This window comes from Leucoraja erinacea, chromosome 23, assembly GCF_028641065.1.
Source record: "Leucoraja erinacea ecotype New England chromosome 23, Leri_hhj_1, whole genome shotgun sequence".
Lineage (NCBI taxonomy): Eukaryota > Metazoa > Chordata > Chondrichthyes > Rajiformes > Rajidae > Leucoraja > Leucoraja erinaceus.
In genome coordinates this window covers 16,643,121-16,667,842 of record NC_073399.1, presented here as the reverse complement: position 1 = coordinate 16,667,842, position 24,722 = coordinate 16,643,121, and the positions used below count along the sequence as shown (strand labels likewise).

General features: G+C 44.0%; 1 protein-coding gene across 2 annotated transcripts in view; it reads left to right on the top strand.

The window, feature by feature from the left end:
• The first annotated feature begins 4,363 nt into the window (after positions 1 to 4,363).
• fam20a (FAM20A golgi associated secretory pathway pseudokinase) overlaps positions 4,364 to 24,722 on the top strand; it is a 46,373-nt gene continuing 26,014 nt past the window's right edge. The window contains exons 1-2 of one of the 2 annotated variants that reach the window (XM_055653970.1): positions 4,364 to 5,068; positions 23,840 to 24,015. In XM_055653970.1, the coding sequence (XP_055509945.1) occupies positions 4,698 to 5,068; positions 23,840 to 24,015 (547 nt within the window). In that variant the 5' untranslated portion in view covers positions 4,364 to 4,697. The remainder of the gene's footprint in view (positions 5,069 to 23,839; positions 24,016 to 24,722) is intronic. The other variant, XM_055653969.1, reaches the window with a different exon arrangement.

Here is a 24,722-nt window from a genome sequence, read left to right as displayed (position 1 = left end):
GAATTTTTCAACTTTAGGTACCTACATAATCATCCTTCCACCCCCATGTACTTCCCCTCCCCCACCCCCTATCCCTGTGGATCACCTGAGCTCGCAACTATTTCTCTCCTCTCACTCCCCTTCCATTTATATTCCTTCATCTAGTTTCACAATTTGCACCTCTTCAATCCTTTTGTCTCATGCCTCTGTCTTTTTATCTCCGGCCTTTGCAACCATCTGCCTATAAAGAAATCCCTCTTCGCCTGCATCAACCCTCTGGAGTACTACAGCACTTTGCGTCTTTTTTTGTAAACCAGCATCTACAATTCCTCGTTTCTACAGATACCATAAAGATCTATGGAGCTGAAGAAAATTACAGAGATAAGCAGGGCTTAGAAAATGTAGTCATTTGAAAACGTGTTTTTTTTTAATACACACACAGATATTATAACTTAAAAATATTATAGTAGCTCTCAAACGTCAACTTTGCAGGAAAGGAGCTAGCAACTCCGAATACCATTTCACACAGGAAAGAGAAAGCCAAAGCATTATGTAAAAATATGGGTAGACAAAAAATGCTGGAGAAAGTCAGCAGGTGAGGCAGCATCTATAGAGAGAAGGAATAGGCGACGTTTCGGGTCGAGACCTTCTTCAGACTGTAAAAATGTGCATGCCTTATTAAAAATGTTAATTTAAACACAGCACCTGAACTCCCAGCTCCTCCATGACCAGGAATCATCCTCGTGGGTTTTATGGTTGGGATTTGGTGCAATATTCACTGTAACCTCCAATCTCTCCTGCCGTAGACTCTCTAAGCCTACATTCATGCAGGACTCTGTCAGCAGCTAAGTTCAGTGATGAGTAAGCTAGTGTATAGATGCACTTCCAGTTCCTCTAATAAGAATATTAACGTCCTCCCATGTTCTATAAAGCGAGTCACTCATTTGATTACAGTGTTCTGAGTCAAAAAACGTATGTTGATATTCACACTCGGAGCTCCTAGTCATTAAATTTTGATTGGAAGCTTCTTTCCAAGCTGTTTAATCATGTTTTTTCCTTAGGTTGAAAATCTAAGTACAGTATTGGTTGATCATCTCAGAGTGACCCTGTTCATTTTCCTTCATTGTCCTTTTAATAGGTTCACTTGCATCTATATGTTACAGCATGCATGCACAACACACTGTTTCTGCACTATTTCTAGTACCATGTGTCAAATTATAATTGTCTAGGTTATTTTTATCACTTCATGATGAAAAGTATTAACACTTGCAGATTATTTTCACAGAAGGTTAGTTGATTATTAATTTGAAGGAAACCATGAGGAAAATAATAATGGTAAAGGCTGCACTGTGCTTTTGTACTGAAAGGTGGGACAGATTGCACATAAAGTGGCATTAAACATCGTAGAATTTCACCCAGATTTAGCTTTGAACTTTAAATGGCTGAATATTTTTGCTCTATTCTACATTGATGAGTAGGTTAACCTATTATGAGCGCTTGTCGGCACTGGAGTTGCACTTGCTGGAGTTTCGAAGATTGAGGGGGGACCTCTTTGAAACATACAGAATAGTGAAAGGCTTGGATAGAGTAGATGTGGAGAAGATGTTTCCACTAGTGGGAGAGTCTAGGACTAGAGGTCTTTGTCACAGAATTAAAGGACGTTCTTTCAGGAAGGAAATTAGGAAACTTCTTTAGTCAGAGAGTGGTGAATCTGAGGAATTATTTGCCACAGAAGGCTGTGGAGGCCAAGTCAGTGGATATTTTTTAAGGCAGAGATAGATAGAATCTTGATTAGTAGAAGTGTCAGAGGTTATGTGGAGAAGGCAGGAGAATGTTAGGGGGGAAAGATAGATTCAATTCAATTCAATTCAATTCAGCTTTAATGTCATCGCACAAATACAAGTATCAGTACAACGAAATGCAGTTTTGAGTCAGTCCGTATGTGGTACATATAAAGAGAGGGAAGATACAGGAGAAATACAGAATGTAAACAAAGGAGGGACCAGAGATATCGTCGGGATCCGAGTTCAGCATGTATTGTGTTGTTATAGCAGCTTTTAGATAGTTGACCTGGGCTGTATGGCAAACTCCATGGTTGGGGTTGTGAGGGGTCTTTCATGATCTTCCCAGCCCGTCTCAGACACCGTTTTGGTGGAGGGCATCCATGGCAGGGAGCGGGGCACCGATGATGTGCTGTGCGGTTTTCACCACCCGTTGTAGTGCCTTCCTGTCCGCAGCAGTGCAGCTGCTGTACCAGACCGTGAAGCAGGTGGTCAGGATACTCTCTATGGTACAGCGGTAAAAGTTGGTCAGGATCTGGGGGGACAGGTGGGCTTTCTTGAGCCTCCTAAGGAAGATCAGCCATTATTGAATGGAGCAGTAGATTTGATGGGCTGTATGGCCTAATTCTACTCCTATCACTTATGACCTTGATAGGGTAGACAATCAGAACCTCTGTCCCAAGTTTCAAAGACTAGAGGGTATGGCTTGAGATAAGGTGAGATAGGGATAGTTAAGGTGAGATAGGGATAGTTTGAAGATGAGTGGGACAAGTGTCTTACAAAGAGGTGGTGGGTGCCTGGCAAGCGCTGCCAGGGGTAGTGGTGGAGGCAGATATGATAGTGGCATTTAAGAGGCTTTTAGAGAGGTACGTATATGCAATGGAGGGGCACGCATCATATGCAGTAGTTTAACTTGGCATCATGCCCAGCACAGACGGTGTGGGCTGAAGGGCCTGTTCCTGCCCTATGTACTATAATCCCCAGTGGAATTGGCCAGAGGTTGCCAAAAACTTATAACATCAGCTTAATGATGATTTCTAAAGAGATTTGGTCAAATACGGGAGGGTGGGACTAGCGCAGATAGCCATCTTGTTCAGCAAGGGCAAGTTGAGCCAAATGGCCTGTTTACATGTTTTGTAACTCCGCGATTGCCTTTGTATAACTGTTTAATTTAAATAGTTGGTTATTAATATTTCCCCCAAAATTGGCTCTCTTAGATGTAATATCCAAAATAATATTTGCTTAACCTCTGCCAAAAGTAACCTAAGAAACAAGATTTATTTATTCTTCTCTCCTTTTTTTCCAAAGCCTATTATTCATATTTAAAATCTACTTTGATTGTTAAATGAGATACAGCATGGTAATTTTTCATGTGCTTATTTCCTGTCAGACATTTGCTAGTTCATAAGTTCATAAATGACAGGAGCAGGCCCATCAAGTCTACTCCACCATTCAATCATGGCTGATCCATCTCTCCCTCTTAAACCCATGCTCCTGCCTTCTCCCCATAAGCCTGAGTCCAACTTATTTATTCCATGGTAGACAAAAGTGCTGGAGAAACTCAGCGGGTGAGGCAGCATCTATGGAGTGAGGGGAATAGGCAATGTTTCGGGCCAAAACCCTTCCCATCTGCTCTGACTTTTACTGTCATAAAGTCATAGAGTCATATAACACGGAAACAGGACCTTCAGCCCAACTCATCCATGCCCGACCAAATAACTTGTCCCATTGCCTGAATCTCTCTTAACCTTTCCTGTCCAAATGTCCCTTAAAAGTTGTTATTGTACCTACCTCAACTACCTCCTCTGGCAGCTTGTTGCATGTAACCACCACCTGTGTGAATAAGTTGTCACTCCGGTTCTAATTAAATCCTTCAAGAATCAAGTGTGTTTTATTGTCATATGTCCCGAAACAGAACAATTACATTCTCAACACAACAGATATGTAAACATAGCACTCTGTAAAATCCATAATAAACAAAAACTTCAGCAAGTATATAAAGAACAGACAAATAACAGTGCAAAGATAATGTCCCCAAGTCTGTACAGTTCACAATCAAGTTGGAGGCTGTAATGTTTAATAGCCTGATAGTTGTAGGGAAGAAGCTGCTCCTGAACCTGGACTATAGATTTCAGGCTCCTATATCTTCTTCCCGGTGGCAGGAACGAAACAAGAGCATGGCCAGGGTGGTGTGGGTCTCTGGTGATGCTGGCTGCCCTTTTGAAGCAGCGACTCTTGGAGATCCCTCCGGTGGTGGGGAAGTCAGAACCCATGATGGACTGGGCAGTGTTCCCACCTTTTGTGGTCAGTGCTCTCACTTGATTCGTACGGGAGTCAGGGGTTATGGGGAGAAGGTGAGAGAATGTGGTAAAGAGGGAAAGATTGAATGGCGGAGTAGACTTGATGGGCCGAATGGCCTAATTCAGCTCCTATCACTTATGAACATGAACTTTTTGCAATCTTCTTCGTTCCTGAGCGTTGGAGTTACCGAGCCAAACCATGATGCAACCGGTCAATATGCTCTCTAATATAGGGTTTGGAGTTACCGAGCCAAGCCATTCAATATGCAACCAGTCAACACTGCTCTCTAATATACACCTGCCCATCAAGTCCACTCCACAATTCAATCATGGTTGGTATATATATCCCTCTCCACCCCATCCTCACCACTCTCCTACTCCCCATAGCCCCTGACACACTTATTAATCAGCCCTACCCTTCTTCCTTTACACTAAACCTCAGAATGAGGGCGGCTGCATACATTCACGCGTGGAAGGGGATGTGGGCGTGTAAGGTTTTCACAAGGGCAGCGATGCTGTGGTGTCACTTTAAGAAGATTGTGCGGCTCAGCTGGTGGAGCGTGGCTCCTGTTGTGACAGACTCTCTCTCTCTCTCCCTCTCTCGCAAGCACAGCACTCACCGGCTGAGACACAAACCATGTGGGGCAGAAGGAACAGATTGCTGGCTGTCCTGCTCCTTTCGACGGCCTTCACGGTCGACCTGCTCTTCAACATCTTGCCCAAGTTGCAGCAGCAGCAGCAGCAGCGGCGGAGGTTCGCTCCGGGCCAGTGTCAGTGCGATCAGCTGCGGGCTCGAAGCGGAGCCCGGCCGCCAGGCTCGGCCGCGGGCAACGATAGCAGCGCAGCCCGGGCACACTGGCAGCTCAGCCCAACTCTCTCCAAACTCCGACAACTCTTCTCGCACCCCTTCTACCGGGTGCAGTCGCTGACGCGAGGGCTCGGAGACCTCCTGTTGGACAAAGACACCGCCGTCAAATACTACGATCACAAGGCTAAACGGGCGAACAGGTAAAGTGCTTGGAGCGACTCAGCGGGTCGGGCAGCGTATGGGGAGGGGAAGAAGGGTGTAGACCCTGAAGGTCACCTATTTCCCTGTCTCCAGAGATGTTCCCTGACCCGCTGTGTTACTATATATTTGAGTGTCGTTCTTCGCTGTAAATCAGCATCTGCAGTTCCTTCCCACACAAATGGGAAACGGATAAGCGAGTGCAACAGTCTAGTCTAGTCTAGTGCCAGTCAGTGTAGTTTGGGCGAAACCGTACGTGGAAAGAAATTCAGCGGCCACAGTTCACGATGCATGGTTTGATTCAGGCGCTGTTCTTCCATTGAGAATGTAAACTGTCACTATTTGAGTATTTCGTTTTCACATTAAGTGCACACTGGGTCGTTTAATGGAGAAACAAGGAACTGCAGATGTTGGTTTACAATAAAGAACACAGAGTGCTGGAGTAACTCATCGGGTCAGGCACTTATCGCTTGCCAGGGTTGTCCCGTCCTCCATCCACCTTTTTTCCTGCCCCCCCTATTATATAATCGGTCTGAAGGGTCTCAAACCGAAACGTGACCTGTCCATGTCCCCCAGAGATGCTGCCCGACCCCCTGAGTTACTTCAGCATTTTGTGTCTGGTTGTAAATTGCCATTCAGGGAAATATCCCAGTTCCCATGTGGTAGACAAAAATGCTGGAGGAACTCAGCGGGTCCGGCAGCATCTATGGAGCGAAGGAAATAGGCGACCAGTCAGCGTAAAGACAATACAAGATTACAATCGAGTCATCTTATAGAAACTTACAAAATTCTTAAGGGGTTGGACAGGCTAGATGCAGGAAGATTATTCCCAATGTTGGGGAAGTCCAGAACAAGGGGTCACAGTTTAAGGTAAGAGGGAAGTCTTTTAGGACTAAGATGAGATAATCATTTTCTCTGCCACAGAAGGTAGTTGAGGCCAGTTCATTGTCTATATTTAAGAGGGAGTTAGATGTGGTCCTTGTGGCTAAAGGGATCAATGGGGTATGGAGAGAAGGCAGGTATGGGATACTGGGTTGGATGATCAGCCATGATCATATTGAATAGCGGTGCAGGCTCGAAGGGCCGAATGGCCTACTCCTGCACCTATTTTCTATCTTTCTATGTCTATGTTTCTATCCACGGCGTAGATACATGATAAAGGGAATAAAGTGAATAACGTTTAGTACAAGGTTAAGTTCAGTAAAGTCTGATCAAATATAGTCTGAGAATCTCCAATTAGCTCACGATTGCTCTCTACTTGTTGGTAGGACGGTTCAGTTGGGAAGAAACTGTCCCTGAATCTGGAGGTGTGTATTTTCACACTTCTGTGCCTCTTCCCTGATGGGAGAGGGGAAAAGAGGGAGTGGCAGGGGTGCGACTGGTCCTTGATGATGCTGCTGGCCTTGCAGAGGCAGCGTGAGGTGTAAATGGAGTCAACGAAAGGTTGGTTTGTGTGATGGTCTGGGTTGTCCGACAATTCTCTGCAATTTCTTGCGGTCTTGGATGGAGCTGTTCCCAACCCATACTGTGATGCATCCCGATAAAATACTCTCTGCGGCGCATCTGTAGAAGTTGGTGAGAGTTGTTGGGGACATGCCGAACTTCCTCAGCCTCCCAAGGAAGTAGAGTCGATGGTGTGCTTTCTTGGCCATTGCTTCCATGTAGGTGGTCCAGATCAAGTTGCCAGTGATATTTACTCCTAGGAATTTGAAACTTTCAACCCTCTCTACTTGTGCACCTTCAATGCAAACCAGGGCATATGCACTGCTTCACTTCTTGATGTTAATCACTATCTCCTTGTCTAGCTGGCATTAAGAGTTGTTGGCTCGACATCAACTCATTGTGTTGAGCCGGCGAAGGGAGTCATTTTGACTTTGTGGATGTTGGTCTCACAATGAGCTGAAAGAGTGGCGCAGCAGGTAGAGCCTCTGCCTCACAGACCCAATGGAGCTCGTCTCCAATGAGTGAATGAATGGATTTATGGGATAGAATAGGCTCCAGTTGTTAGGTGGAGTGGGAATACAATTAGGGCCAGAGGAGTGTTGGTGTAATTGTTCTGTGAACTATCATACCTGATGATCGTGCAAACTCCACATAGTCAGGATATAGCCCAATGTCAGGATCAAAAACAGGTCTCCATTGCTGTGAGCAAGCAGCACTACCAGTGGCGCCACTGTGCCTTCAAGATTTTCCCCCAGGTATTATAGAATGGATGGACACTCAGAAAATCCAGCCATTGTAGAGGGATATGGGCCAAATGTGGGCAGGTGGGATGAGTGTAGATGGGGCACCTTGGTCAGCATGGACAAGCTGAGCCAAAGAGCCTGTCCTATGACTCTGTGACTGTATGCCAATGGCTCTGGTCATGTCATGTTCAAATAGTGCCTGCACATTGCACTTTTCGAACTTGCTAAACCGGTTCCAAGTACAATTATTCTGCAAGTTAGAGGTATTTTGTTATGGGCTAATTTCACTGAAAAATCCTGTTTAATTAAGCAGAGTTGACCTTTTAATTTCCCAAAGCTAACTTGCAAATTTATATAAAAATCTATGAACAAAAGGTCTGCCATAGTGTGGTACAGAATGTATCCTTTGCAAGACACGCCATGATGCTTCACTGCACTTACACAGAACATAGAACAGTACAGTTCAGGAACAGGCTCTTCGGCCAACAATGTCTGTGCTACCATGAGGATGAAATTCATCCTATCTTCCGACATCATCATAGTTTATATCCGTCCAGCATCTGCCTGTACATGTGCCCATAAGTGCCTCTTAAATATTGTCATTATAACTGGAGTTTAGAAGAATTATCTAATTGAAAGCTACCAAATAATTTAAGGTCCACTACAAAGGATGTGGAGAGAATGTTTCCAGTGATGGGAGAGTCTAGAACCAAAGAGCACACCCTCAGAATAAAAGAATGTATATTTAGAATGGGGATGTGGATGAGCTTTGTCAGCCAGAGCATGGTGAATCTGTGGAATTCACTGCAACAGGCGGCTGTGGAATGTCACTGGGTATTTTTAAAGCAGATATTGATAGTTTTTTGATTAGTAAAGGCATCAAAGGTTGCGGAGTGAAGGCAAGAGAAAGGGAAAGGGGATGAGAGGGAGAAATAGATCAGCCATGATCGAATGGCGGAGTAGACTCGATGGGCTGCATGGCCTATTTCTGCCTCTATGTTTTACGGTCTTAAGTAAAAGATTATAAAGTATGGATAGCATTATATGAATTATATTAAAATCATAATGGTCCAAGGGAGGTCTGGGTTCCAGCCCCGTGAGCTGCAATAATGGGAGAGACTTTAACGTATACAATTCAACAAAGACTCAGTATGTCCATCTTGGAGTGTGCTAGCCTTGGGATGTGTTCATGGAAAATGGCACAGGGGTAGAGTTGCTGCCTTACAGCACCAGAATCCAGGTTCGATCCTGACTACGGGTGCTGTCTGTGGAGTGTGGGAGGAAACTGTCCCCCCCCCCCCTCCCCCACATCAGTCTGAAGGGTCTCGACCCGAAACGTCACCTACTCCTTCGCTCCATTGATGCTGCCGCACCCGCTGAGTTTCTCCAGCATTTTGGTCAGCCCCCCCCAACCCACGTCAGTCTGAAGAAGGGTCTCGACCCAAAACGTCACCTAATCCTTCGCTCCATAGATGCTGCCTCACCCGCTGAGTTTATCCAGCATTTTTGTCTACCTGTAATGTACAGGGTTATCGCTGGTCAGTGCTGACACAGAGGGCCGAAGGGCCAGTTTCCACGCTGTATCTCTGAAGTCTAAAGTCTACAGTTTATAAACTGGGAAAGACCTATATACTCTTCAGTCAGCTCCATGAGTTAGCTACATCTTTGGCATGCCCAACACCAGACTGTCGAAATGGAAACCCTCCTCTCCACTCAGCAATTACCAGACAGACAAAAAACGATAAGATTTAAAGGTGGAGTATGGACATTTGGGACAGAGTTTAAGAACATTGCGTCCAGGCCCTGTATGTAAACGGATCCCTGCAAACAAGGGTACGCTACTGGACCCATGACCCATTCTCCTGTCTCCCTTTGCCTCATCTATGGAAGAGTCTGAGTTCCCAACCACATCAGTGGACTGCTGAAGATAAAGTGGTATAGGATGAAGCAGTACAAATTATTGCAACAAGACTAGACCCAACATTAGGGTGAGATACAACCTCAGTCCAAGGTGACACCTGATGTCTGCAGACATACATATCTTGAATCAGTCACACGCAAAGATAGTCTTAGGTCAAGTTCTACATTGAGGACATAATCTCCACTTTTTATCCAGAGACATATATATTGCATCCCTGTAGATTGGTTTGTTTTCAATCTTTAGATAAAGGGGAAGATGTATCAGGTAACAAACTGATACAGGAGTTGAGTCAGCATATGGTTTCCAAACTTAAAGAACCTGCCATATTCAATGTAGTGATTTCAAAAGATTGAATAGTCATTACTGTCACGTTCAACTCTGTTTGGGTCTGAGTGAATGGACTAAATCTCCCTACTGCAGGTCAAAGCATGCAGGTACGAGAGTATCAAATCCACGCCTGTGGTCTCAACTTTCACTTGCATGCATACTATGTTGGAATAATAGTAAATGACATGTTAATAGCATCCTTGGTAAGGAAATGTGTAATTTGTGATATATTAAGAAAATATTGAGCAGGTTATTTCAAGAGGAGAAATGATACAATGAAAGTAGACATCTTTAGCATTTCCTACCACACAATCTCCTGTTGGTGTCAATATTCATCTAATTTGGAAGATTTGACATTGATAATTGGGAATTAATCATCTGTGCAAAAAAAACGCATTCACTTTTTTGTCATTACTAAGAGAATAATTTAACTGGATGTCTTACAGATACGGGCTGCAGTGAAATTAAGTGCCACATTACGTCCTTGCAAAATCAAATTTTATTTGTATAATTTTTAAATCATATTCAGGAAAAATAAACAACCCCCCTCCCTGCCCTTTCATTAAAAAAATGTAATTTATTTATCGATTGCCAATCTGTGTAACATTTCAACAAGTGAACATTTTTCTATTCTCAGATTCATGACACAATATCAGAGCTTATTTGGTCTTCTTTGCTTTATTCAATCCAACAGTAGATTTTATTTTCTCCAGATTCTCCAGTCATCAAACATTTTAACTCCCCTCCCATTCCCATATTGACCTTTCTGTCCTGGGCCCTCCTCCACTGCCAGAGTGAGGCCACACGCAAATTGGAGGAACAACACCTCATACTTCGCTTGGGCAGCTCAGAACTGCGGTGTAAAGATTAATTTCTCTAATTTCAAGTGCCCATTGCATTCCTTCTCTTTCCATCCCTTTCCCACATTAGTCATCCTGCTAGTTTTACTGTTCACATCCCTTCGTTATCACCTCTTCCTCCACAGCCGACAATGGACTATTGTGGGCTCTTTAGCCATTGGTGCCGGCTCTAGTTCGTTCTGTACCTTTTCATACCTCCAGTTTGCCTCTCCCCTGACTCTCAGTCTGAAGAAGGGTGTCGACCCGAAACGTCACCTATTCCTTTTCTCCAGAAATGCTGCTTGACCCGTTTAGTTACTCCAGCATTTTGTGTCTATCTCCATTGAGAAGTCATTGTTTATGACTGGCGGCTGTAAATACCGACTTGAAATATCACTGAGGTCATGAACAGTGTATTTTAAAGTTGAGGGCATTATAACATATATATTTTGTGAGCAATTATAGTTGAAAACAAACTCTAGCCAAAATTCATTTTATTATACCCTTGAGTCGAAGTATTTTTATGACAGGGAACATTTTTACCTTTTCTGCACAAAGCCTATATTTTGTGACGTCAATCATAGCCTTTATTCTTGGTGTCTAATTTAAATCAGAGGAAGCATTTGATCACTTGTGCCCATCGATTGACTTTTACAGCGGCTTTTCACATCAGCGATATCCTTTCAAACCAATAACAATGGATATTTATCAGAAGAAATCATGAGAGGTTCAAATGACCTCATAAATTATCAGACTGAAGTGTAAGAGGAAGCCAATATTTATATAGCACCATTCCTAGCCTCAGGAGATCTCCGATCAATTCTAAGCCGATTTTTGAACAGCAGTCGCTATTGTAACGTAAGAAGATTTGCAGGCAATTTTCTCACTATTGACAGCCACTACTAAACCCAAAACAAGATGACTGACACCTGAGACAGATCTTCTGGTTATAGATTAATCAGTGGACCAGGAATTTCTTGCTTTATTTTGACCATCGTCAGCTGTCTGAAGCCTGAAATGTCGTTTACTTTAAAATTAATTTTGTCTTGTTTCGTAAACCAAAGAGGACAGCCAATACAATTGCTTTCTTCGACAGATCTCCCCCATCTCCTCCCCTCTTCACACCAACAAGTGCATGGATCTCACGGTTTTCTTTGTTGCTGAGACTGAAGACATCATGAAGACATCTGGCAAATTCACCTTCTGAACCACCCATCAGATGAAACATTCACCTTGCAACCTTACCTCCTAATTCCCTATCTATCTCTCCTCATTCCCTCCTAAAGATCATTATGTCCATGAAATACACATCCCCAAGGTGTTTGTCGCCATAAACTGATGACGACCCAACTTTCCATTCTGATCCCCGCATTTGCTGACGTTATCTCCTTTCACATCTTATTCCTGAATCTTCACATCTTTAGATTTGCTTTAGAGATACAGTGTGAAAAAAGGCCCTTCGTGTCCATGCCAATAACCCCATACACTTGCAATATCCCATGCACTAGAGACAATTTACAATTGGCAGAAGCCAATTAACCTACAAACCTGCACGTCTTTGGACTGTGGGAGGAAACCGGAGCGCCTGGGGGAATCCCACATGGTCACCAGGATAACGTAATCCATACAGGCAGCACCCATAGTCAGGATCGACCCTGGGGCTCTGCCGCTGCAAAGCACCAATTCTACCACTGCGCCACTGTGCCACTCCAGTTATCCCAGCATTTTATGTCTATCCTTCATAGAAACCAGCCGCTGCAGTTCCTTTTTATTACATAATATTTAAACCCTACTGACTGTAAATCGCACAACTAATCCATTTTCTGTTGTTGAAGGTGTGTGCCTGTTTAGTTTGAAATTGTACAATGTACCCGTAGTCAGGATTGAACCTGGATCTCTGGCACTGTAGGGCAGCAATTCTACCGCTGCGCCACTGTGCCGCCATCCTGATATCTCCTCAAGTATCTGAGATTGACACTGTGTATCTCTCCTCAAAAACCCAGTCTTCGAGCAAAATATTTTCTTATAATGAGAAATAGCGAGGGATCTCTATTGTTAATGGCTCCACACTGACTGTACACTGACTCTGTTCGAAAATACACATTGTACCTCCTGACAGCACACATGTTGAGGTCTGAAAATAAACATAATGAAAGCTGCAAATTGCAGTTTTGAGTGCAACTAAGGAGCAAGGCTCTGGGAACTACAAGATGAAAAACAGTGGCAACAGTCAACTGAGTAAAGTTACACACCACATAAATGATGCAGATGCTGATTTTGACTTTAAATTAAATCAACACATGTATCTGGCAATTGTGCACTACAGGCGTGTGAAGGACGACTCAGTCATGATGAACTTGGGTGCCAATAGGGTAGAATAGGCATTTGGAAAAGTTAAGCCAAAGTCTGAACTGACATTTTTTACTGATAGCCATGCGCTATGAAGGGAGATCAACAAAATCCTATGGTCACAGGAAGAAGAGTTCAGATCTTTACAAAAGTGGGGAAATAAACTAAAAGTTTTGCTTTGTTTATTGATTTGTGTACTGAGGTGCAGTGAAAAGCTTTTGTTGCGGAAAGGCTTAACATGATTACAATCGAGCCTTCCACAGTATACAGATACATGATAAAGGGAATAACGTTGTGCAAGATAAAGTCCGGTAAAATACGATTAAACATAGTCTGAGGGTTTTCAATGAGGTAGATAGTTGCTCTAATTGTTGATAGGACAGTTCAGTTGCCTGATAACAACTGGGGAGAAACTGTCCCTGAATCTGGAGGTGTGCAAAGTCCCAGTGCAAAAAGGGGAAGCTGGAGAGGGAACACTGGAGGTAGTAGAAACCCAGGCTGGAGGTCTGGATGAGATGGGTGACAGCCTTACTCCCCTAACCTATTGTGTGAGAGAGAAACCCAATGAATGGCTAGAGATAGAACATAGAACAGTACTGCACAAGAACGCCCTTCAGCACACAATGTCTGTCCCGAACATGATGTCGAGACCAACTCTCATCCGCCTACGCTTAATCCATATCCCTCCATCCCCTGCATACATACACATGTACCTGCTCAAAAGCCGCTTGAATGCCACCGTTGTATTCAGAAGATACTTGAATCTTGTGATTAGGAGGGACTATTACCCAACACCAACTCTGAAAAAAACATATTTGTTTACTTATTGCAATGCAGAAGAACGCCATTCGGCCCAGTAAGTCAATGCCAGCTCTAGCAGCACAATCTTATGGGTGCATTGTTGCATTAATTTTCACTTGTATCCAACAACGTATTCCTTCACATATGCCCATCCTTTGCCACTCACCTACTCTGAGGGGTAATTTACAGAATTTACCATCTCACCTTTGGGATGTCAAGTGTCAAGAGTGTTTTATTGTCACGTGTCCCAGATAGAACAAGGCAACTGGAGCAGCAAAAACTCAAGTTTCAATGAGACCCCCCCCCCCCATCCTTCTGAACTCCAAGAAGTACAGGCCCAGAGACATGAAGCTCTGCTCATACATTAACCCAACCACCTCCAGAATCATTCTCATAAACCTCCTCTGAACCCAATGGCATGAGATGATGGAAAACAGCAGACAAGCTTGGCTCCAGCCAAATAATAATAATCGCATCACAAAAGAGAAGCTCAACCCCAGACGTTGTCTGTCCATTTCCATCTACAGCTGTCCGACCCACTGAGTTCCTCCAGCACTTTGTTTTTTACTCAAGATTCCAGCATCTGCATTCTCCTTGTGTTAGCAAAAATAAATTATTTGGTTAATGTTTCTGGGATCCCGAGGTGCACATTTCCCAACTCTTAAACAATGATTCTTCAGTGAGTATGTTATTGTCTTAAATGTGCTGTAGAATATCTTGAACTTGCAAATGAATATATTTAATTCCACATGTTGGGGGAATTCCTTCTTATTTTATAATGATAACAGAAGATTCCAGTTTTTCTCTCAAGAAACAAATGTTGCCAATTAATGTTGGATGAATGAAAAATCATTCATCTAAATGTTAGTCTAAACAGGAACTTGCGCGTTGACAACCTTCCAGTTAGGAATCAATTAAAATTCTTAAAACTCTTTGGAATCCTTCCTGTAACTAACTGTGATAAATCGTGAAGTCTGTACAGGGGTGATATAACATACCAAAGCATTGTTGTTACTCATGCTGAATGTGGCATTTTGTTGTTTGGAAACTCAGCGGGTGCAGCAGCACTGAGCGAAGGAAATAGGCAACGTTTCGGTGACTGATCGGGGGCGGGGGTTTTGGGAGGAGACAGCACAGGAGACAGCAAGGACTAACTGCAGATTTCGCTGGTTTATGCCCCCGGGGGTGCAGACTCCCCAAACAAAAACAAAAGTGCTGGAGTAATTCAGCAGGTTTCTGGAGGACACCTCAGGAAGGGTCTTAACATGAAACGTCACCTATTCATGTTCTTCGAGATGCTCCCCGACTCACTGTGGTACTCCAGCATTTTGTGTTTGCTTTTGTGGTAATCTTGTTGCACATTCACTCTCATATTGATGGGCCAAATGGCCTAATTCTACTCCTATTCCTTATGACCTTATATTCCATTTTACAGTAGCTCAGAGACTCGGCAATAATGAAAATCAAATATCTGCAGTTGTTGGGAAACTTGAAATACAAACAGAAATGGCTGGAAACACTCAGCAGGTCAGGCAGTTGATGAGTTAAAGATCTTCCACCAGAACTGTGAACACTGTTTCCCTTTCCACAGATTCTGCCTGACCTGCTGAGTGTTTCCAACATTTTCTAACTGCATCTCTACAATAACCATAAGGTCATAAGTGATGGGAGTACAATTTGGCCATTCGGCCCATCAAGTCTACTCTGCCATTCGGCCCATGGCTGATCTATTTCTCCCTCCTAACCCCATTCTCCTGCCTTCTCCCCGTAATCTCTGATATCTATACTAATCAAGAATCTATCACTGCCTTAAAAATGTCCACTGACTTGGCCTCCACAGCCTTCTGTGGCAAAGAATTCCACAGACTCACCACCCTTTGACTCAAGAAATTTCTCCTCATCTCCTTCTTAAAAGAACGTCCTTCAATTCTGTGGCTATGACCTCTAGTCCTAGACTCTCTCACTAGGGTCATAGAGTCAGAGAGTGATACAGTATGGAAACAGGCCCATCGGCCCAACTTGCCCACATCGGCCAACATGTCCCAGCTACACTAGTCCCACCTGCCAGCATTTCCTAAACGTTGGGATAGCCCCAGCTTCAACTACCTCCTCTGGCAGCTTGTTCCATACACCCACCACCCTTTGTGTGAAAGTGAACACTAGTGGAAACATCCTCTCCACATCCACTCTATTCAAGCCTTTCACTATTCGGCATGTTTCAATGTGACCCCCCCTCCCCTCCCCTCATTCTTCTAAACTCCTTTTTTCAGCAACATTCAATCAGTTTTCGAGGTATGTGCAGTGATTACAACTTCAGTCTAAAGAACTTCATTTAAATGAAATTGATTTAAATTATTGCACCTCCCCACTAGCACTAGTTTTGATACCACAATATAATCTGAAGCATTTCTTACCTTGATAGGTACTTACAGAAAAGCTGTGTTTATATGTACATAAATCTGCTATCAGCTTTCATTAAATATTTCTGAGATATAACATGAAGAATTTTAAGTACATTTATCAACTGGCTAATCCAACAATGTATAATAAATGATGTAGAAGAGAACAATGGCTTTATTTTCTGGCCGAGGCAACATTTCAATACAAATTAACATTTTATTATAGCCAAGCCAACTTCAACGTACTGTAGAACTGTTATGGAAATCATCACCCAGAATATATAAGAAGATGTGTTAGCACAATATGTTCCGGGACATCTCAGAAACCAATAGTGCTGAACAGGTGATGACGTGGCAAAAGACACAGGCAGAGATAAAATGAAAAGAATGCTCTTGCAGGATAGTTAGAGATAATGTAGGTAATTCTGACGCTGTTTACTGTGAAACGGGATCAACAGCCTGTTTAAAATGTCTACAGCCGTCATCCATTTCTCTGCAACATGAGGGGTGACACGATAGAAATATATAAAACGATGAGCGGCATGGGCAGGAAGTTTAGTTTTAGTTTAGTTTGTTGTCACATGTACCGAGATACAGTGAAAAGCTTTTGTTGCATGCCAACTGGTCAGCGGAAAGACAATACATTATTACAATGGAGCCATCCACAGCGTACAGATAGATGATAATCAGAATCATACTTTATGTTTTGCAACATACGAGGAATTTGATTTGCCAAACAGTCCTACCATTAAAAAGCAACAAAACACACAAAATACATTTTAACGTGAACATCCACCACAGTGACTCCGCCACATTCCGTGAACATGGCTCCTCCACATTCCTCACTGTGATGGAAGGCGAAAAAAAAGTGACATTTCTTCCCTTCTTTGTTCTCTTTGTCTTCTTTGTTGGAGGCCTCGAGCCTTCCGTTGATGGGGCGATCTTGGCGTCCTTATCCGACGGGGCCCTCCGTGTCAGGGCGATCAAGCTCCCGCGTTGGGGGAATCTCAGCTCCCCCGCGCCAGGCGATCGGACCCCGGGTCAGTGCTGGTCGAACCTTCAGCGTCGATTGGAGCTTCCTGACATCGGTCTCTACCTGAGACTGTGAGCTCCTCGATGGTTAAATCCACAGGCCGCGGTTGGAGCGTCGACCCCTGGCAAGGGATCGGCTCCAATGGTACGTCCACTGCTCCGTGGTGGGGCTCAAAGTCAGTCCCGACCAAAGCCTCCAGCTCCATGATGCTAGGCCGCTGAGCGACCGGAGATACGATCCGGAAGACATTCGCTTTTCTGGCAGGGTTACAGATTGAAAAAAGATTTCCCCCGACCTTCCCTTCCCCCCCTCCCATCCCCCACATAAAACAAACCAGAGAACATGAACACAAACTTTTAAAACACACTAAAATAACAACAAAATAAAGACGAAAAGACAAACAGACTGTTGGCGAGGCTGCCATCGTGCAAAGGGAATAATGTGAATAATGTTCAGTGCAAGATAAAGTCCAGTAAAGTCCGATCAAAGATAGTCTGAGTTAGAAGTTAGATACTAAACTAAAACTAAGGGTAAGACAGTCAGAGCCTTTTTCCTTGGGTGGATGTTTATGGTGAGAGGGGGGAAAGTTCAATGGAAATGTGTGAGGCAAGTATTGTACACAGTGAGTGGTGGGGTCCTGGAACGCATTGGTACGGGAGGAGATGCAGGCAAATACGAGAAAGGCATTCAAGAGGCTTTTAGTTAGGCACATGGAAGTGCAAGGAATAGAGGGATATGGATCCTTGCAGGCAGATGAGATCAGTTTAACTTGGCATCATGTTCAGCACACACACATTGTGGGCTGAAGGGCCCATTCCTGTGCTGTACTGTACTATGTACTATGTTCGATCCACTGGTTTGTCTGACTTCACAAAAGCAAAATTACCCCAAATCTTTTTGATATGAAAATGGAGCCAATATTTCCATTCCAGAAAAGGGTTTTAAGGGGATAACGGGGAAAAACCGAAGGGCCTGAATTTCTTCACAATCATTATTATACATATCACGTTGCCAATGCACGGAGGCCAAGAGGAAGACCAAAGCTTTGCTTCAAGGGGATGATTAAAAAGAGATATGACAACAGTTAACATTGGCACTGACAACTGGGAAGAGGCTGCTGAAGACTGGGGGAGGTGGAGAAAGGACCTCCAGGTGGATATGGAGGTTCAAGACCCTGGAGACCAGGCACCAACATCTCAAGTGATCGACAGCAACAGCAACACACTCCCAAATGCAACGGCCAGAGACAACTTCACCTGTGGAAGCTGTGGGAGGTTCCATACCTCCCGTGACTCTCAGTCTGAAGAAGGGTCTTGACCCGAAACGTCACGTATTCCTTTTCTCCAGAGATGCTGCCTGACCTGCTGCTCAGTTACTCCAGCATTTTGTGTCTATCTTCAGGACAACGTCAAATCCGCGCCATCATCTTTCGTGGATGGGCGGATACTGACAACACCAAAAAAAAATGTTAAAGCAATTGAGGAAATGAGTGTTGAGGGACTTGTGGTGAGTTGTTTGTTCTTAGCTCACTAATTACACATTCCCATGGTCTCTAGGAATCTTTGATGCTTCTCCCAAGCTTAGTAAGGGCTCATTAACACAGGCACAACACTCATCCATCGGTTTAATGTCTGTGGATGTTATGTGTGTACATCACTATTGCACCTGGAGGAAGTTATGCCCATATAAGTCGGGCAGCCCCCTGATTCAAACCTTGAGCACTTGGAAAAGCCTCTGCACTATGATTGATGATTGTTGCTTACACAGGTGTATTATTGAAAAATAAACATTACTCACATTTTTTACACTCCCTCACGCCCCCCCCCCCCCCCCCCCCCCCCCCCTCCCCTCCCACACACACACACTCTAATGCACTTCATGTGAAGAAGGTACGGCTTGTTCCAATTGAAGATCTCCCAGAGGGCGTTAGAAATGGCGACTCATTGTGGTGAGTAGGGTCGTGGTCAACATGGCAAAATAGTTGGCAACGAGTTCCAGAACAGCTTTCCTCCAGATGGCTAAGCTAGCTAACCTGAATGGTTAGGAAGAAACTGCAGATGCTGGTTTAAACCGAAGATAGACACAGAAAGCTGGAGTAACTCAGCGGGACAGGCAGCATCTCTGGAGAGAAGGAATGGAGAACGTTTCGGGTCGGGACCCTTTTAGATTAGTTTAGTTTAGTTTAGAGATACAGTGCGGAAACAGGCCCTTCGCCTACCGGGACTGCCCCGGCCAGCAATCCCTGCACAGCAACACTGTCCTACACCCACTAGGGACAATTTTTACATTTACCAAGCCAATTAACTTACAAACACTTTGGAATGTGGGAGGAAACCGAAGATCTCAGAGAAAACCCACGCAGGTCACGGGGAGAACGTACAAACTCCGTACAGACAGCACCCGTAGTCGGGATAGAACCCGGGTCTCCGCCGCTGCGTTTGCTGTAAGGCAGCAACTCTACCGCTGCGCCACCGTGACATCAGACTTAGTCTGTAGAAGGGTTACGACCTGAAACATCACCCATTCCCTCTTTTCAGAGATGCTGCCTGTCCCACCGAGTTACTCCGGCTTTTAGTGTCCACACCTGAATGGTTTGCCGCCTCGTCTCAGAATCTTTCATCCAGGAATCTTTCCTGTGAAAACGTTTGCTTCCAGTAAGCCCTTGACTGATCTGCCTTTCTATCCTGTGAAAACGATAGAAACGTTGGAACCAGCCTCTCTCCATGAGAAGGTGCCCTTGACAGGTAGATTGCCTACAAATCTGCATTTTTGGGCTTTGCACATGATGCACACAGTTCATGTGAAGGTGGCATTATCAGATTTATCTTGAAAACTTTACATTTAATTTAGTTTAGTTTAGAGGAGTAATCGAGGGATAGAAGCGTGACCAGCATGGAACCAGGCCCATTAGTGCACCCATGTCAAATCCATGACAACCATCTGAGGTTGCACATTACACTATTGGGGAGAACTTACGCACATACACACCGATCAGGATTGAACCCCTGGAAAGCCTGCAACTTTAACAGGAATGTGAACATCAGCCTGGAAAGCCTAACATAGAAACATAGAAAATAGGTGCAGGAGTAGACCATTCGGCCCTTCAAGCCAGCACCGCCATTCACTATGATCATGGCTGATCATCTAATATCAGTGCTCCGATCCTGCTTTTTTCCCATATCCCTTGATTCCTTTAGCCTTAAGGGCTAAATCTAATTCTCTCTTGAAAACATCCAGTGAATTAGCCTCCACTGTCTTCTGTGGCAGGGAGTTCCACAGATTCACAACTCTATGGGTGAAAATAGAGGGGATTTTTCTGACAAAACCAATATCAAAGTGTTATTCACAGTCAGATTCTACAATGATTAAAATCTTTTCCATTAAATACGCTTCGGGAAATATTTTTGTTTGAGCAAATATGATTATGAGATAATTCTTCAAAAGCCATGTAATATTTCATCTTCACTCTGTTTATGGCGAAATATATTATATTTGCATAAAACCCAGAATCACAATCAGTGTTAAGATAGTGTTAAAAATGAGGCAGCACTAAAGTCTAGCGTTTATAATTCAAAGCTGTTCACCATCCATTCTTGACCAAAACAATTAGACACACTAGTTATAATGAGAAGCACAAACGAAAAATGTGCTAAATGGTGCAGCTAGCAGAGCTGACGCCTCACAGTGACAGAGGTTCAATCCTGAACTCCGGTGCTGTTTGTGTGGAGTTTGCATGTTCTCCCTGTGACTGCATTAGATTCTTCCGGGTACTTTGGTTTCTTTGCACGTCCAAAAAGTGTGGGGTTGATGGGTTATGGAAATTGTCCTTAATGTGTGGATTAGACAGGATGAGAGAATAACATGGATTAGATCGGATTTGAGTAAAGATGGGTGTTTGATGGTTGTGTGGACTCGATGGTCTGAAAGGCCTGTGTCCATGCTGTTTATCTCTGTGACACTATCTGTATTAATGAATCAAAATGCGAATGTCAACATGGTTCTGATGTACAATGGATGCAAACTGTGCATCTATCATTAACTGTGACCCATATTGGTAATGACAGCATTAGTTGCCCATTCCATGTTCCCTCTGAAGGCAGTTTAAGATTCAACCAGGGATGGCAACGAGGTGCAGCAGTAAAGCTGCTGCCCAACAGCATCAGAGACCCTAATTCGATCCTGGCTACAGGTGCTGTCTGTGTGGAGTTTGCATGTTCTCCCCATGAACGCATGGTGCTCTGGTTTCCTCCCACATTCCAAAGACATGCAGGTTTGTAGTTTAATTGGCTTCTGTCAATTTTTCATAGTCAGTATAGAACTGGTGTGTGGGTGATTGATGGTGGGCATGGACTTGGTGGGCCGAAGGGCCTGTTTCCACGCTGTATCTCTAAGCTGCACTGAACTAACACATTGGAGTCCTGTGTGTGTTGACCAGTAGGTGCGACAAATTCCCTTTCCCAGAGGGCAGCAGTGAACCAGATGGGTTTTTGAACATTCCAGTAGTCGCCCGTTTTCTACTACAGAGAGTAACTTTTATTTTACTATTTCGACTTACAGACTCATGAATCACTCATCCCTAAGGATTAATGGTGCAACAGTCTAAGTTAATCACTACAGTTCCATAGCTATAACATCGAAATACCTTGTGAGCATGGCACTGTTCGATGGCTGCAGGCTTCAACCTAATGCATGCAACAGTGATGAGTGTGCAAAAGTGATTTCTTCCATTTGATAACATTTTATTCATAATCTAATCTTCAGAAAGCAGAAGGAGATGTTTTGTTCCCTCTGGGCTTAGCCTTAACTGAAGAATTACATTTCCCAAAAAAACAGATTTATCATAACATTTCTGTCAGGTAGATCATTACTGAGCAATTTCCTTAGGTATTTGTGGCCTTTTCCCTTCAGCTTGGTTTCAATTACGTTAAATTATGGGAAGAATTTAAAGTATCAGAGGAATAAGGGAAGTGAAGGGTATGAAGTTGTCCAAACTTCAAGAGGAAACACTTTTGATGTTGTTGGCCTTAGGACATTTGAGCATTGCAACATAGGTACCGGCCTTTGACTCACCATGTCTATGCTGACCATGTTACTAATCCACAATAATCCAATCTGCCTGCACTTGGTCCATATCCCTCAACTCCTTGTCTGTTCATGCATCCGTCTAAATATCTTTTAAACATTGCTATTGTGTCTGCTTCTCCCACCTCCCCTCGAGCATTTAACATTTCCACCCATATGGGTAAAAAGATTCTGAAGGTCTACCCTCTCGATGCCTCTCATCATTTTAAATACTTCTATCACGTTGCCCCTCAGCCTCCGATCCAGAGGATACAAGTTTGTCCAACCTCTCCTCATAGCTAATAGTCTAATCTAGGCAACATCCTGCTGAGCTTGTATAGCAACCTCTTCAAGGCCTCCACATCTTTCCCATAGTATGATGAACTGAACTTCACACAATATTCCAAATGTGATCGAACCAAAGTTTCATGCAACTGAAACGTGACTTACCAACATATATACTGGTGAAGGCAAGCGTACAATATGCCTACTTTGTCACCTTATCCACCTGTGTTGCCACTTTTAGTTTATGTTAGTTTAGAGATACAGCACGGAAACAGGCCCTTCGGCCCATCAGGGCTCAACCGACCAGCGATCCCCGCATATTAACACTATCCTACACTAGGGACAATTTTTACATTTATACTAAGCCAATTTATCTACAAACCTGTACGTCTTTGGAGTGTGGGAGGAAACCAGAGTTCTCTGTGAAAACACACCCAGGTCACGGGGAGAACGTACAAACTCCGTACAGACAAGGAACCTGGGTCTCTGGTGCTGTAAGTGCTATAACGCAGAGATTCTACCGTCACGCCATCGTGCTGCACTTTCAGGGAACTATGAATTTGTACTTCCAGACATCCTCGGATAGAAGAACCAAAGAATCTCTTGTCATAAAATTCAGCCTTGCTGTTCACTGCTATCACACAAAACATTTCCTTGCTGTTTATTGTTCCTTGTATCACCAAGAATCTAGGTCTAGGATGCAAGTGAGTGTAGGACCAGAGGTCATAGCCTCTGTATAACAGGATTTACCTTTAGAAAGGAGGAATTTATTTTGTTAGAGGGTGGTGAATCTGTGGAATTCATTGCCACAGACGGCTGTGGAGGCTGTCAATGGGCAGTTTTTAAGGTGGAGATTGACAGATTCTTGAGTAGTAAAGGTGTAGCAAAAGAGAAGAAGGCAGGAGAATGGGGTTGAGGGAAAGGTAGATCAGCCATGTTTGAACGGTGCAGGCTCAATGGGCTGAATGGCCTAATTCTGCTCCTGTGACTTATGAATTTAAGAATTTAAATTATTTTTCAGCGAGCAATCTGAACATGCCGCTGGACTGTTTGACTCTTTGCCTTTACATTCTAATCTTCCAAATCCCAATTGCCGATCCCACACGGTCCCAACGTCAAATGTGCAACTAGTGCTTATATTTAAAGCCCATGAGCAGTCAATCAGGAGCCAGTGTTGGAGAAAGCTGGGAAAGAGGTGGGGCAGGACATGTCAGGAAGCTGGCAGGGCAGCACAGGAAGAAAGCTCCCAATCCAAAATGTCACCCATCACTTTTCTCCAGAGATGCTACCTGACCCGCTGAGTTACTCCAACACTTTGTGTCTATCTGGGGCAGGACAAAGCCTGGCAAAGTGATAGGTGGATACAGGTAAGGAGAGGAGGTGTTGAAGTAGGTAGGGGTGCATTGAAGTAGGGGGGGGGGTGGGGGTGGGGGGAGAAAGCTGTACAGAGCCCAGTAAGTGATAGGTGGATAGCGGGGGGAGTGGGGGAGTGGAGGAGTGGGGGAGGGGGGTTAGATAGCAGGAAAACTTTCATCAAGTGGTTTGTTAACTGAATGTTTTCTTTACACAAAGGAAAAGAGGACGGTCTGGGATTGCGACGGGTGCGTTTTACAGCTCGCAGGTTTACCTGGCTTCCAACTGGCTACGGTTCCACTTGGCCATCGATCGCTACGCCTTGTATCCACGATCTGAACCTTCTTTCGATCCCCTGCTCGAAGATTTGTCCGCTCTCGGCATCAGCGAAGTTGGTAAGGACTCTCGGCACTGCGGCTGATAGAGAAAGATAGGATCTACGGCTGATTACAGTTGGTGCAAAGAATGAATTGCCCCTCAATACAAGAGTGGATGACACAGCACCAAATAATGGTTTTGACCCAAAACATCACCTATCCCTAATCTCCAGCGATGCTACCTGACCCGCTGAGTTACTCCAGCACTTTGTGTCTATCTTCAATGTAAACCAGCATCTGCAATTCCTTCCTACACACAATCTCCCTGGTTTATACTCCATGCAAGCCTCTTCCATACCTGTAGTTAATTCCAGTGTTATGCTGCCAGTGTATTACAGGCACAAACAAAGCTTTAGTAACATCTGGATACATCCTTGGATATAAAAAGGAACTGAAGATGCTGGTTTACACCAAAGATTGACACAAAATGCTGGAGTAACTCAGTGGGTCAGCCAGCATCTCTGGAGAAAAGGAATAGATGACGTTTTGGGTTGGGACGCTTTCTCAGACTGATTGTACAAGGGAGAGTGGGGACAACAATCAGTCTGAATCAGTCTTTTGTCCACAGATGCTGCCTGACCCACTGAGTTACTCCAGCATTTTGTGTCCATTGTTTGTGTGCTTCTTTTGCTTGTTTATTGAGGTTAAGCCCATTGAGACCTTTCTCATGAACATTGGAGATGCAATGCTCCAACGGCCCCATAGGAAGATGGCCAACAGGAAGA